The sequence below is a fragment of the Phaenicophaeus curvirostris genome, chromosome 1 (assembly GCF_032191515.1).
Source record: "Phaenicophaeus curvirostris isolate KB17595 chromosome 1, BPBGC_Pcur_1.0, whole genome shotgun sequence".
In the NCBI taxonomy this organism is placed as follows: Eukaryota; Metazoa; Chordata; class Aves; order Cuculiformes; family Cuculidae; genus Phaenicophaeus; species Phaenicophaeus curvirostris.
The window spans coordinates 39,144,847-39,159,972 of record NC_091392.1 but is presented as its reverse complement, the minus strand read 5'-3'; the positions used below and the strand labels follow the sequence as shown (position 1 = coordinate 39,159,972).

General features: G+C 40.9%; 1 protein-coding gene across 1 annotated transcript in view; it reads right to left on the bottom strand.

Moving 5' to 3' along the window:
- The window catches only part of FGD6 (FYVE, RhoGEF and PH domain containing 6), a 75,768-nt gene that overhangs the window by 4,636 nt on the left and 56,006 nt on the right, over positions 1 to 15,126 (bottom strand). Inside the window, exons 13-19 of the mRNA XM_069853272.1 lie at positions 13,599 to 13,682; positions 12,428 to 12,507; positions 6,409 to 6,511; positions 5,738 to 5,884; positions 4,894 to 4,996; positions 2,705 to 2,832; positions 1,860 to 1,988 (exon numbers count right to left, since the gene is read on the bottom strand). Of these exons, the coding sequence (XP_069709373.1) occupies positions 1,860 to 1,988; positions 2,705 to 2,832; positions 4,894 to 4,996; positions 5,738 to 5,884; positions 6,409 to 6,511; positions 12,428 to 12,507; positions 13,599 to 13,682 (774 nt within the window). The remainder of the gene's footprint in view (positions 1 to 1,859; positions 1,989 to 2,704; positions 2,833 to 4,893; positions 4,997 to 5,737; positions 5,885 to 6,408; positions 6,512 to 12,427; positions 12,508 to 13,598; positions 13,683 to 15,126) is intronic.

Sequence of the window (15,126 nt, the reverse complement as noted above, 5' to 3'; positions counted from 1 at the left end):
ATGCTTCTGGATAGAAAAAAATAAACAAAGAGTGTGCAGAAACACTGACGCATCAGGTGACGACTTTGGGAACTGCCTCTACATTGAAACAGGAATAACATGTGAAAGCGGCATTCCTTGAAAGTGGAAAACAGTCAAGTAAGGCTTAGCAATCTATTTCACTGTATTAGAAGCACAAAGACCTAAGAAGTGGTCTTTTTACCACTAATCTTTTTACCACTAGGAGCAAACAATAATTTTTTAAGTAGAGTTTCCTGGCTAAGACCACACTGGATCAGCCATCATAGCCTTCCCTGAAGACTTTCTAACCTGCGTTGGCTGCAATGGCTCATCAAGATGAAAAATAAGGACAGAGATTCCTTAGTTTAAAGAAAATGGGAAAGAGTTAGTTTTGTGATTGTGAGCTGTAAACTGAAGCTACTCTGGAAGGCTGATACATTGGAGGAAGCCAAGCAAAAGGAAATTTAAGGTGAGAGTCACTGACTAATATGCCTTTTTTTACAATTTTCAAAGTCTCTTTTACAAGTGCCGGGAGAGACACAGTATTCTAAAATACTCTCCAGATCTTTGCAAAAGTACATAATTATTTACGGTAATTTTAGAACTGCTTGGGTTCTTTTACTACTGCCAATGCTGTGGTAGAAATAACATCACGGGTTCTAGATGTAATTCGGAAGTTCTAAAATAAAGGTTGGCACTACAGCAGGAACGGCCTAGGAGCAAAACTGAGCACAGTCTGAGAAATAACCAGAGTGGGGTGGCACGGGGGTAAAGAAGTCTTAAGTCAGTCTACAGCCAGGAGAGGTTGGGCCTCACAATGGCTTGTAGTGATAGGATGAGGGGGAATGGGCATAAACTGGAGAGGGGCAGATTTAGACTAGACATAAGGCAGAATTTCTTCACCATGAGAGTTGTGAGGCACTGGCACAGGTTGCCCAGGGAAGCTGTGGCTGCCCCATCCCTGGAGGTGTTCAAGGCCAGGTTGGATGGGGCCTTGGGCAGCCTGGGCTGGTGGGAGGTGTCCCTGACCGTGGCAGGGGTGTTGGAACTGGATGGGCTTTAAGGTCCCTTCCAACCCAAACCATTCCATGATTCTATGATTCTTAGTATTTTTTAAAGAAGGTGAGGGGTGACAATACCTTTAAACAGACCCTTTGAATATTTTGCTCTTGAAAGCTAACTATAACATATAACAAAAAAAAAGCAACCCCCAAGATCTTCCAGTGCTACAATGCATGCATGTATGTTGCAAAACATTATAAGATGCGATAAAACTACATCCTTATCCCACGCTGGGATGTGCAGAGCTTATATATATGTAGTGGTTATTCCACACTGCAATAGGACTACACATTCTAAATACAAAAGCAAATGCTGTTAGACAAGATGCATTTCTCTTATTTTCTACTGCAGCACTGTATAATAACTCCAGGCTGGAGAAGACTGAGAAGAAGTCAGGAGATTTAGTTTGCTCATTTTCAAAGCATTCAAGATACCTTACGGAACTGCAGAACAAAACATTTCAAGATGCTTTTATAATGTTGGCTTTGCCACTGGTCAAGTGCGGTGCAGCTAGAGACCCCCATGTATTCAACTGACTCAGAACATACCTACAACTGTGCAAGGGTGTGCAGAGCAGAGATACTCAAAGCTACATCTGGAATCAGAAACAGCATAGCTGTATCAGCGTATTATGGTACCAAGGTCCCTGGGCCTTTTCAAAATACTACATCGCAACCCGATCCATTACTTTAAGGTGATCTAATTTTACAGCTTGTTTCTAGATCATAAAAATAAACAATTTTATTATATTACAGTATTATCATTGGATATTTGTTTTCTAATATGTAGGCTCTTACCTCGCTAGCAGCATATGTGTATAGCACCTTATTTTTTATAACAAACCACAGGTGTTTCCATGGTTTCTTACTCCCCTTAGATCTGTGTAGGTAGCCACTCATTGTAGAGTCTTCTGTATTTGCTGAAACCTGAAGTGGAAAAAAAAAACAACACCCAAGAGTTCAGCATCCGGCCAGGTTTCTGCAGTACAGCTTTTTTTAAAACAGACCTCCAGAAACTTGTCCTGTCTAAAACTCACATTCTTTCCTGATCTCAAGTTATTGTTGTTAACTAACTCAAACGGCTTAAAGAAAAAATTTTCTCTGTTACCACCATCTGTGTGATCTGGAAGAAAGGTTTCTGCAGACACTAAGGGTTGGAACTTAAATTGGATGCAACAGGACAAGAGAGGGCTGAAACACTGAGGACCTTGTACAGCTGGAGAATACAAATTCCTGATTAAGAAGAAAAATAACTTCCTCCTGTTCCCAAGACCCCCAGTGTAGGTAGGCAGAATTCAGCTCTACCTTTCCTAATCGTAAAGCAAGAGATGAGTTGGTGTAGGAGTCTTCTCCCTGACTGTTGGTGCAGAGGTAAATCACAATTCCTTGAAACACAGAGAAGCAAGAAAGAAATTACAATTCCAACTATCTCTCTGAATCAGTCTCAGAGGGGTTTATGCAGTTCACGTACTGCTTCACAGTTCAGGTCCCTGCCTGTATAAAAATAAGGCCAAAACCACAGTTACAGGTGAATTTCAACTTTTGATTCTAGAAAAGATGGCTAAAATATGGATTTTTTTCCATTGCTAATCTCTATGATACAATACCAGCAAGGCATTACTTTAGACCAATAAAGCACTTACTTCCTTGAGGGCTGCAGGTATTTTCTTCTGCTTTCTTCCAGAGGGAATACTATGTAATACTGTAGACAAGGCACTTGATGGAGATTTATGGTTGACTGGGGATCCGCTCTTAGGAGTGCACTGGTTATCTAAAATGCATAGGATGAATATATTGCTTTCATATTTCATATCACAGATGACTAAACACAGGCTTTCGTGGACTTCTTTTCTAAAAAGCAGCTGATATTTTTTATTCTGATTACAGAACTTCACATTGACACCTGGTCAAACTAAATTCAGTGTTGAATTAACTTGTCAGTATTATCATCAACATCGTGAAATAGAATCTCCTAAATCAAATTAGGCAAAATAAAAAAAAAGAAAAACCACAAGAAATTAACAACTATATGGATTGGTCTAGTTTGTTTCCAAATCTGGGTTGTTTTTTTTTGATGTTGAACTACCTTTGCCCATACACAGGGGGAAAATTCAGCTTTTAAAAAACACATCAAGTTTTTAGCAGTGTCCTCTGCAGTCCAGTCTGTGCTTTACCTCTGTTCTCCAACTCTGTCCTTTAGTTCTGCACATCTGTTATCTTCTCAGATTTTTTCAGTAAAAAGAAGTTTCTTCACCATCTCCGGAGAACATGCTGCAGTTCCACTACTGCAGGCAGTTCCTTCATCTCTCTTGGTAGACTTCTGCAACACTCCTTTCCTTTAAAACCCCCTTTTCTAGCAACACTCACCACTATTCTACAGCCCAGCCTGGAATGAGTAGCTTCATTAAGTCTACTTCTAGAGTTGTCCCTGAGCACGGTGAGGCTCTGAAATAATGAGCAGAGCAAGACAGTGACTGAACTGCCGGCTGTGCTGCACCTAATCTGTAGCTCTTTTCTCAGCTAAAAGTCCTTGCAATTGCCTGCAGCACAGCAGCCTCTAGTGCCCAACGCAGAGACCTGCAGGTGGTCGGGACACCACCTTAGAATCATAGAATAGTTTGGGTTGGAAGGGACCTTAAAGATCATCCAGCTCCAACCCCGCTGCCATGGGCAGGGACACCTCCCAGTAGACCAGGCTGCCCAAAGCCCCATCCAGCCTGCCCTTCCCCATCACCACAAGCTACCACCACCACTTCAAGGCTTGTGGATGCTGCTTTTCACAACCCCATGACAAATGTTACCCCCAGCGTGCTGGAAGCTATGGCTCGATTATTGCACTGGGGCATCACAGGTTTCCTGATACCCTAGAGAGCTTGTGTCAAACTGGAGCCTCTGCCAGAGGGAGGGGAAGCAAATTGTTTCAGTCCCTGCTTACGGCTCATTTTCGTATTTTATACTAGAGTCTTTGGACAGAATTCAAAGCAAGGCTTCTAATATAAGACTGGATTCCCACCGCACCAGGAGGTGCCTCCATTGATTTTACATTTGTTTCTGAATAATGTTATGAGCTCCTTTAAACAGAGAGATGTGAGTTCTCCCAGGACGAGAAGGAAACTAACCCAAGACCTCCTCTCTAAGCAAATGTTATTACCGTGAGCCTATCTAACCCTTGCTTTCCAGCAGGCATCAGTAACACCACATTCTCACAAAGTGTTTCAGTGAAAATAGCTCTAGTCATGGTGTTTTACATTGAAGTCCACGTTGCCAGCGTGCAGCAGGCAACAGTTAGGAGTTTGCCCTCAGAAGTGAGGCAGGTATGCCAACTTCTTGAATTCCCGATGAGCTGAGACTTGAGGCTGAAGAGCCTCAGCTTCACTAAGATGAAGGCCTGTCTTTAAAGAGCCCCAGAACTTCAGCTCTCAGCAGCTTAGCTGGCAAAAAATGAAGTTTACGGGCACAAACAGGTTACAGAGCATAAAAGTACACATGAACCCACTGGGAGGTCATGATAAGCTGCAAGGACTTCAATGTATACTTGTTCCCTGTGATTAAGAAAGGCAATGTAACACTAGTTAAAGCAGCATAATCTACTTGTCACTACCAGAAGGCAAACACATGTTTGCTTCTGGAAGGAAGAGCCAACATATTGCAAATTCACTTCTAGCTTACTCCACAGAAACTTGTTTGGGCTTTCATAACCTCAGATGCCCCTTGCTTTCCAGGCACTAGCAGAATGAAGCTCTTGAACGCAGCAGTAAAGACGAGCCACAGACAGACCATGTTAATAAGGGCCACAAAAATAAGACACACAATTTGTGACAATTTTCTTTACCTTGTTTCTGTAGCTCCCTGAAGCAATGATCACATACTCTTGCTGGCTGGTTTTTCATATAGTCTAAACCATGTTTATTTGATGAACAAGCTTGACAGACAATCTGGAAACAGATAGAAGTGTTATGGTAAATGATATGCACCTATTGTAAATCACCAAACGCTCAAAGACTGCAGTGCTGTTAAATCCGTAACAGAATCTGAAATAGGCACTATTTTATATTGAACATAGTATAAGATCTTTGTTTTTCCCTATGTCCTTATGTTCAACATGCTGCTCTTTCCTCCTCTAAAGATTTAAATATAAAAAATCATTGAATTATGCAATTCAATAAGCCAATCTTAACAATCCATGAACCGTTCAAATCATAAGCTTTTAAAGAAATAACTAAAAGTAGTCATTGCTTTCTTGACAATTTCTCCACAACACAGATGTCTCAACTGCACTGAATTCTGTATTCTCATTTGATTAAAAAAAGGAAAAGAAGGGTTTATTATATATACTTTTCATAAATGTTAAATATAAAATAAGCTGGTACTAGCTTAAAAGCAAAATTATTATTTATCTTCTAAAATGAGCGAGGAAGGCATTTTTCTCATTTGAGCTAACATCCATTGTTTGTACCGTGTAATTGCAGAAAACAACCATAAACAGCAGTCCAAAGTGCAAAGTAAGAAACAAAAAAAAGAAAAACAAAATCAACCAAACCCCCTCCCCAACAGGTTGGGTTTAATCCACATAGTTTTATCTTTCTTAAAAGAGGTGTTGAGGTACAATCAGGCTTTATTTGTCACACAAGAAACCGGAATGACTAACGGAAAAGGTAATTACAAAATTGCCCAACCTTTCCACATGCCCTGCAGTGATGTCTTCTCCATGTCAACGTGAATTCGCTTGTACAGATCATACACATAGTGGCTCTGGTATCAGGGATCCAGATCGGTGCCTTTGATCCCAGTGGACTATCTTCTTCCTGTTTCTCTGCATCTGCCTGAGAGAACAGAGGCAGAATAACATTCCATTCAGTGATGAGAAATAAGATTAATATCTGTTAGTTATTATAGGTTAATTCTAATTATGTTGGAAAGCCTTCTCAGATAACTTGTCATGGTCTTAAAAGTTATCTACTGGTTCATCAGTGACAACTATAATGCAAGCCTGAAGACAGAGCTGCATTTAATTAGTTAAAAAAAAAAAGAGTGTGATTTCAAGCTTTACCAGCTTATTTATATCAATAGCTGCTATATTTTAAAACCTTAACATCTTTATGTTTGCAAGACAACTAAGAGAACTGAGAAAGCTGCTTTGTTTTTTTTGGAAGAAAATAGTTTACATTTATGAAGTAGATAACATTATGAAATATCATTCTGTTCTGTCACATTCTGTTCTGTTCACTTACAATATTTATCATCTCATTTTATTTTTCATCATGCAATGCCTCTTGTTTCTCTAAACACCTGCAAAGAAACTTTATATTCAAAAAGGGAACAAAACAACAATAAGGGTGCAATATACCTCTTCAAGACTTTTGCTAGGATTAAATGTGATTCTCTTTTTTGTATATTCTTCAATTGACTTGGAGATAGCTTCTAACCACTCATCTCTTTCTGTAGCAGAACTGTTGAAGCAAAAAAAAATAAATCCATTTATTATTACCCATATCTAGAGCTAAGAATCGTAGAACCATAGAATCACCAGGTTGGAAAAGACCTCTTGGATGATCGAGTCCAACCATTCCTATCTGCCACTAAACCATGTCCCTGAGCACCTCATCTATGTGTTTTTTAAATACCTCCAGGGATGATGACTCAACCACTTCCCTGGGCAGCCTGTTCCAGTGCCCAATGACCCCTTCTGTGAAAATTTTTTTCCTGATATCCAGTCTGACCGACCCCTGGTGCAGCTTGAGGCCACTGTCCCTTGTCACTTGGAAGAAGAGGCCACATCCTCCTCTCTACAACCTCCTTTCAGGTAGTTGTAGAGAGCAATGAGGTCTCCCCTCAGCCTCCTCTTCTCCAGGCTAAACAACCCCAGCTCTCTCAGCTGCTCCTCATAAGGCTTGTTCTCCAGCCCCTTCACCAGCTTTGTTGCTCTTCTCTGGACTCGCTCCAGAGCCTCAACATCCTTCTTGTGGTGAGGGGCCCAGAACTGAACACAGGATTCGAGGTGCGGTCTCACCAGTGCCGAGTACAGAGGGAGAATAACCTCCCTGGACCTGCTGGTCACGCCGTTTCTGATACAAGCCAAGATGCCATTGGCCTTCTTGGCCACCTGGGCACACTGCTGGCTCATGTTCAGTCGCTGTCAACCAACATCCCCCCGGTTCTTCTCCTCCAGGCAGCAAGTGTTGATTAGAATTCCAATAGCTTTATTACACATTGACTTAACTATCTTGACCTTTCAGTTTTACAGACCGTTTCCAGTTCCTATTGAAACCGGCATTATGGTTTTAACTGTCTGCATGGTGTCAGTTACTTCTGTTAATACAAAGATTCCTGTGGCTGTTATAATGTGGATTCCCTCCCTTCCTTTCCTCCATCCAAGATATTCCATGACTGATTCAAGGTTTGGATGTCATCACTTCCCACTTTTCACCGGACCCTTGAATACCTTGAGTAACGCTGGTGTAAACGGTGCTCCCAGAAAAATGCATGGGCCCTCCCTCTTGAGGAAGACTCGGACATTTCAGCAAGGCTTTCTCCCCCCTCAATTCCTTCTGTCTCAGGGTGCAGTTTGTTATACTCGGCCCAGTGAAAGCCTGAGCTTCTATCAGGAAAAACGTGCTGTCTCTTCCCCAGCCTCGTGCTCGCAACTGTTTGCTCCTACCAGGTCAGGTTGCTTTGAAACAGTTCTTTTTTTTTCCAATATTTCCATTGGATCAGTGAACCCAAAGAGAAAAACAGAGGAGATTACTGTATCTCTTTATCCCACAGCTGGTGGATCATGAGTCAAGTGCAAGGAAAACATCAGGCTGAAGTGGCACGGCACGGGGAGTGGGGAGAACAAGGAGTGCCTGGCACAGCAGAAGCCTACATCTATACTGGATTATGTGCAATGCCAAAGCACTTCCAGAGGCCACGGGCACACCACTGCTTTCATAGAATAGAAATCCATGCTGCTGCTGCCACAAAGGGCAGGCTGTTGTACTCCTTCTCAGCCACTAGGTCTTATTTTCCACAACTATGCAGTGCACTGCACTGGGCTGGGGAACAAATCTGTATTAAAGCCACCATTGATCTTTCCTTCGTCTGGATCAGTTTGCAGACTGGGTCCATCACACCGCTGAACAACTCTCCTGCCAGCACCAGGGAGGATGCTCCGAGGAAAGAAGGAGCATTTTTGTGGCAAAGGAGCAGCTAGACTGGCTTGTTTAAGTTGCCATGGCAGCTTAGAAAGGGCTGCTAACATTTAAACCGGTATCTACTACCAACATTTTTTACTTTCCCACTTCTTAATTAGTATCAAATAAATTATTTTTTTTAAATTAAGGAATCGAACACGATGACTATAGAAAAAGGAGAGTTAGGGAAGATGAAAGCAATCATTTACACAAGTTAGGTCTGCAACACCAGCTATGGCTTTCGTAAGTGAATTTAGTTGCTTTTATCAATCTCAAAGCTTTAATAGTTTGAGCTGTTTTCAACTGGAAGGAATTGGGTACTATACAGAATCGGAGATCAAATCTGGTAAGGTAAGCATAGGTGAAAGGCATGAGGGGGAAGAGTATCTAGTGCACAGAGCAAGAAAATCAGAACAAAGAGAGAAGAAATAAAATAGAAGCAAGGCAAAGCAATGTACAATTGTCTGTCCCAAAATCTCCCACTCGGAGTGGAACATTTTGTTCAGTTCATTTACCTCTGCTTCCTCATCCAGTAAGAACTAGTTTGCATTAGTGATATAACAGTCATAACTAATAACTCCTTTGGCTTTTCAAAAATCTGACAGTGCTTAATTAGGTTCCTAAAACCATATTAAATAATTAAATTGAAGTTGACCCAGTGTCTGGAGATCTAAGCATCCTCCATCATGTGGAGATTGCTACATATAGGGCTGCTCACACCATGAGCTACACGGCTTATGTCCTAACATTTCACAAGGGATCCCGCACTTCGTAGGTTTGCTAGTGCTGGCCTTTAAGGTCCGAAAGACTGTAAACAGCCCTAAAAGCAAAGGCGGTGCCCTTGGCAATTGAGTTGATGTAATGGTTTTCTGCAGCAAAACAGGCAGTGTCTCTTCTGCTGTCCTGCCCCACAGCTGCACAGACCTACCACTTCCCTCCCTGCAGGTCCAGTACTTGTTACATCCTTTCAGAAGTTATTTGTTTACTACAATTGCAGGGGTTTATTACAGTTTTAAAAAAAAATTGTTATTTATTCCTTTAAGAGTTAACAAAATGATAGAAAACTGTAGATGGACTGCAGAAAGCCCATCGTCATTACTGGCAAATGTGTGTGCTAGAGGCACTGGTCGCAGCTGCCCAATGAAGCTGAGAGGTTTGGTGGCCCCAGTAGGGCTCACAGACGTAGACTCATCTTCTTTCCAGGCTCAGGGCCTGAGGGCACCTCTGCCAGCTGAGCTAGTCTTGCATGAGCTACCCTTACCTTAGGGCAGAGGACACAGCTGTGTCTGCCTGGGGTAGCTCTTCGTGAGCCTCAGTGAGTGGGACGCTGGCCTCACGCCACATCAGGCTGGCAGGACAATTGTTTCCAGGATCAAAGCTTTACTTCTTTACAGTGCTGGATGGCGCAGAGGCGCTAACTGGTTTCTCTGATTAAGAGATTTCTGGTATAATACTGCATTGTACCATGTAAAACAATACACATTCCAACAGATATCCAAGGCAAACTGAAACCCCAACCCAGACTAGGCAAAGCAGTCGGTAAAACTAAGCCTGAAGTGACAAAGACTCTTGTCTAGACATTAATCTGTACTGCTATTATTAACTGGTTTACTTTTTATTACTAGCAATTTTTCACCAGCTTAAATTGCTCCCTTGTTATCTCTGCCCCCAGGATGATTTCAGAATCTCTTCTTTGGTGTACACTCCACATAATGCTTATTATTTGAAAAAAAACAGAAGTGAAATTTGTCTCCAGTGTCTGTAGGATTAATTTGAACAGTTCTGTAATTGAGATTTTTCCACAGAGGAGCCAAGTAGCCGTTAGAATGAGGTATCATGAAAAGAAAGAAGCAGTCAGTATTGGCAAGATACCAATTGTCTTCACAGCCACGATATTTATCAATAGCAATGATAAAATTAATTGGGGAAAAAAAATATATGCAAGCACTCGTTGCTGGTAGCTTTCTGCTTATTTCCCTACTACACCACAACAGACACAGGTCTCGCTTACAGACAGGTAACAATCTGAAAACCTTCTTTTACACCTAGGGCCACCAGCATTCCTTCATCCCAAGAAAATGCAACTTCTTTCTGTCACTGTTGTGTAGCTTAGGGCTCTTGCACACATATAGGTTCCAGCAAAAATAACAGAGCTGAGTGCTCTCTAAATAAGTAAGATAACAACAATACTAAAAAAGAAAGAGCAAATCAGAGCAGCTTTAGTTGGTAATATGAGGGTAACTCCAGTAATTTCAAAGTCAAGATAAATGCATGTAGAAACTTTGCATAATTTGATGAGAATGTTATATATGTGGGTTTTCGTCCCTTACAAGCCAGCATATATTTCACAGTAGTCGCTTTTAATCTACCACTTAATCAGTTCCTCAAAAAAGACAAGTCTATCCTGTTTTCTGGAAAATGGGTGGGTTGTATTTCCAGATCATAATCTTTTCACAAGTTCCGGTGATTTTTACATAATTATTAAAAAAACTGAATTAAAGGTGAAATGCTGTTTCAAGTCAAGCAGAGATAAACCCACAATGCCTACTGCCATCCCACAGCTCTCTTCATATAACTGTGTGACACCCAGTCACCAAAGCACCTGAGCAGCACAGACCTGCTTATATTTTACTGCAGCACAATCATACGCTAAACTGTCAAGTGCATCTTTTTTTTTTACCAGTATGCAAAAGAACCACAAGAAACATTTACATTTGTTGAAAATATAACAAAAATACTCCTTTCAAGCCTGTTGTTATAAATAACTACTGCTCAGACAATTGAGCTACTTCCTTGACAAGGTTAACCTTAGTCTACCCCTCAGCGAAAGCTGCTGCTGTCTCTGTGCAGACATCCTCATGTCAGTATTTACAAGGTCACACAAAAAAGAAGCAGTCTACCCTTGCTCAGATTTGCTAAACAGAAGGGAAAACACGTCCGCATTCATTGGTATTAGCACTGTCACAAATGTCAGAACACATAAAACTCCAACTCAGACACAGCAAAACAACAATCCACAAAACCAGGTCTTTGCTGAAGGCATCTCCATGAAGGCAGGCAGACCAGAGCTGCCTGGTTTAGTAGCCGTGTACCCATTTGCTGCTACATGGAGAATTTGGTTTTCTGGTAAAGACAAGAACCATTCCAGTAATTTCTGCCATTTCCATAGTTTCAGGTTCACTGAGATTCATTTCTTGTTTCAATTACACCATTATTTTAGCTGGAAGACCAAGATGACTTCTTCCAATTTATTTGTTACCTATAATAATATTGAAACGTATTTTCATGCTTCATATCCTGTCCTATCAATGCACTAACAGAGCATATCGGTAACTTTGGAATAACAGAAAGTGTACTGAAAAGCAAAGCCTAACATTTATCAAAGTGAAACAATTTTAATTCTTGTTCCCCTTAAGAAAGGCAGTGAGAGGATAATATTTCAGTTTCCTTAAAGTTTCCAAAGGTGTAGCTAAGCTGAAAAGGAGGAACCAAGCAAGAGTTTTGTTCAATCTGATTAACAGTTAATTGTCTTGCGGACAGCAGAATCCCTGCTGCAGCCTTAAGCCCAAATTGCTCAAATACCAGCCGCATTTAGAATCATAGAATCACTAGGTTAGAAAAGACTTCTTAGCTCATTGAGTCCAACCATTCCTATCTGCCACTAAACCACAGCTTTTATGACTGTATCCATCACTTTACCATCAGCAGCCTTCTGACTTGTAAAAGTCCGGGTGAACTGTGTTCGACTACAAATTCATATGGTACCTGTGAAACTCACTACCTCTGACCAGGCATTTGTTCTGCCAATCCATTTAAAAGTTAATTTAAATTTTCAAGTCCAGATCTTAGAATCATAGAATCACTAGGTTGGAAAGGACGCACTGGATCATCGAGTCCACCCATTCCTATCAGTCACTAAACCACGTCCCTCAGCACCATATCCACCCGTCTTTTAAACACCTCCAGGGAAGGTGACTCAATCACCTCCCTGGGCAGCCTTAAATGTGAACAAAACTAAATTAGAACAAAGCCTACCTTGTTTCCAGAAACTCATCTGTCATTCCCTCTATTCTGTAATTACTCTAGTCAAGGGTAATTTTTCATTACATCAAGTGCAAAATAAGCTATAAAAAGCTTACACAGACTATCTGAATTCACCCTGTTTTTAAATTATTATTAATTTGTAAGACTTACCTTGCTGAAAGAATGAAGGATCTCTCTACGCTTTCAATGTTCAGTTCATTCTGATATGCTTCCTGGGTTGGCTTTTTAACCTTCGGTCAAGAGAAAAAACTTTACATTGAAACAGAAATGGTACTTTTATAGTTGCTTTAGTTTTACTTATTGTAAAATCTCTTATATTTTTATTGTAGAAGAGGTACATTGGACATAAAAATCTCAAAACCAGGAGATCATATACCAGTCCAGAAGGCCCAGCTACACTAAGATTACATGCAGCCCAGCATTTTATTTCACTGGAGATGTGCTGGGGAATGAAGCTCAAGAGCTGTGAGGCACCTTCCCACCGAGCTTCAACACGCCCAGGCCCACCGCCCTCTAAGCACCTCCTGGAACTGGGCAAAGAAAGGCACTGCTGAAGGACAAGATGTAGCTGATGTTCCCCAGAGTGGGCATCTGCCCAATGTCCCTGCTGATCCTCCTGAGCTACCAACTTTCAAACACAAGGAAATTTAAAAGTTAAGAATGGTTCTGAGCTACCACGAGACATCTGCTGGCAGAAGAGATTTTGCAGCTGTGCCTGCGAAAGCGTGGGCCAGGGCACCAGATCTGTGCTGCAGCTAGACTTGGTGCTTTTCTCTGACTGGACCAGAGATGTGTTACTCGATTCCCAAGGCAATGGTTTGCTGCTCTCACTAACTGTCATGTCAGAGACCAAGTCAATATATGGCACGTACGTCCCCTATCACAACCCAGAGGGCTTCAGGGCTTAACTTTGATGCTTTTCACAAAGGCTCAGAAACAAAAGCCATATCTTCTTTCACAGTTAGCAGATTTGATCCACCATATACACTCATCAGGCAGAGATCTCTGGGTGTGGGCAATAAAAAGCAGTTACAAAGGCAACAGTGAGGTAGTTTAAGCAAAAATACAACACAAAAATAAATATGCAGGCTACCTCAGAGAAGGCCAGTACTGGATGAGATACAGGTGAGATGATCCTGGGACACAGTTTCTTAGAGAAACTTAGATCATATAATGCAAGAAATGTTAAGCCTGTAGGATTCCTCTGCCACATAAGCATCTTTAGTTCCTCTTTCCAATTATAAACATAGCTGTATTTTGACAAGTAAAGGCCTGAATTTAAACAGATTTGGAGAAAGACTCACTTTAGCAAGTGACTCACCTTCATTCCAGCCAATGACAGCATGTTGTTGAGTTTATACATCCCAGACTGAACTGGAGTAGTATACAACAGGGCATCATTGAACTGTAATACAGAAGCAACACTTTAATGATTGAAGACTATTTAGAAACAGATAATTTCAGATGAATTTTATGGAAGTGCAGAACTCATATAGCACTGAGATCAGTGGTCCAGAAGGGCATCTTCTACTTCCTATTATTCCACTTGGAACCCAAGAAACATTTCATGTATGAATTCAGATAACAATAGGTGTCTATTTATATCATCCTTGGTAAACATACATTTGACACGAGTAAACGGTGCATGGATGTCAAAGAAAAGGCTGTCAAAAAGGACAAAAATGTTTCTCGCGTACACGGCTATATTGTGTGACAAATTACTTTAAAAGGACATTAGAATTAATCACTCAAATAAAGCAAAGCTTTCCAGAAACTCAGAAAGAGCAGAATTAAAATTAGCAATTTATGATTATAAGACAAACTTTTCCATATGTACCATGTGAATTTTACCAGTTTAAACATGCAGCTTCTGTTTATTTCCTATTCTACCAGACTTGGCTTCATTCAGTGCACTCGCCAATCAGCTATTAAGATTTTTTTACATTTATTTTTCTGTGTTGCTCAACACACGGCTCCAAACTAAATTTACTGTAGATAAACAGAGACCAGGAAGCAGAACTGTCTCTTAAGTCTTAGCTGTAAGGTTCTCTGCAAAATAGCCATTTCACAAGCCTTCCTAAATCCGCACAACATGACCAATGGAAAAACCACTGCGTAAGTGTCTAAAGGTATAAACACTCTTATATCAAAAAAAAATCCCCAAGCTAAATCACGACTCCAAAGAAATAAAAACCAAAACAAAGAAAATCCAAACTAGAGACGCTCAAATTAGGAACATCCAATTTGCGAAGTCCAGCTTGAGACAGCACCGTTTTTTTGAGAGGGTTATCTGATACCATTTGCAGTTATCTCTGTGCTTTATACGCTACAAAGTCAAATCAAGAGCATAAGTCAGGCATTTGGAAGCTTAGAATACATTCTCCATGACTACCTAGGAAAATACTTATTCATACTACAGTAACTAAAAGACAGATTTCAGCCAGGACTGTGGACCAGTAATGCCACAAATTACACTCAGCAACAGTTGCTATCTAAATAGCAGAGAGAAAAAAGGTTCAAGCAGAAACAGAGATGCACAGAAGTTTCAAAACAAAACAGCAGCAGAGACAGAAAGAGAAACCAGCACTCAACTTCAAGCCCAGTGCTCCACTCAGGATGCAAGCAGGCATGAGGAGAGGGGGGAGAAGGAAAGGGAGAGGGGCAGAGAAGGAACTGGTTTTCCATTAAAATTAGTGCATATCCAACAGATGATCTCGCTAAAGTAGAGCTGAGAAAGTAGAACAGTAATAATTGGTCATTTTTTCCACTACCTGAAGTTACTTGTTACTTCTGTTTATGGTATAATGTTTCAACTGCTTAAATTACACTAGTGCTAGACACACAACAAC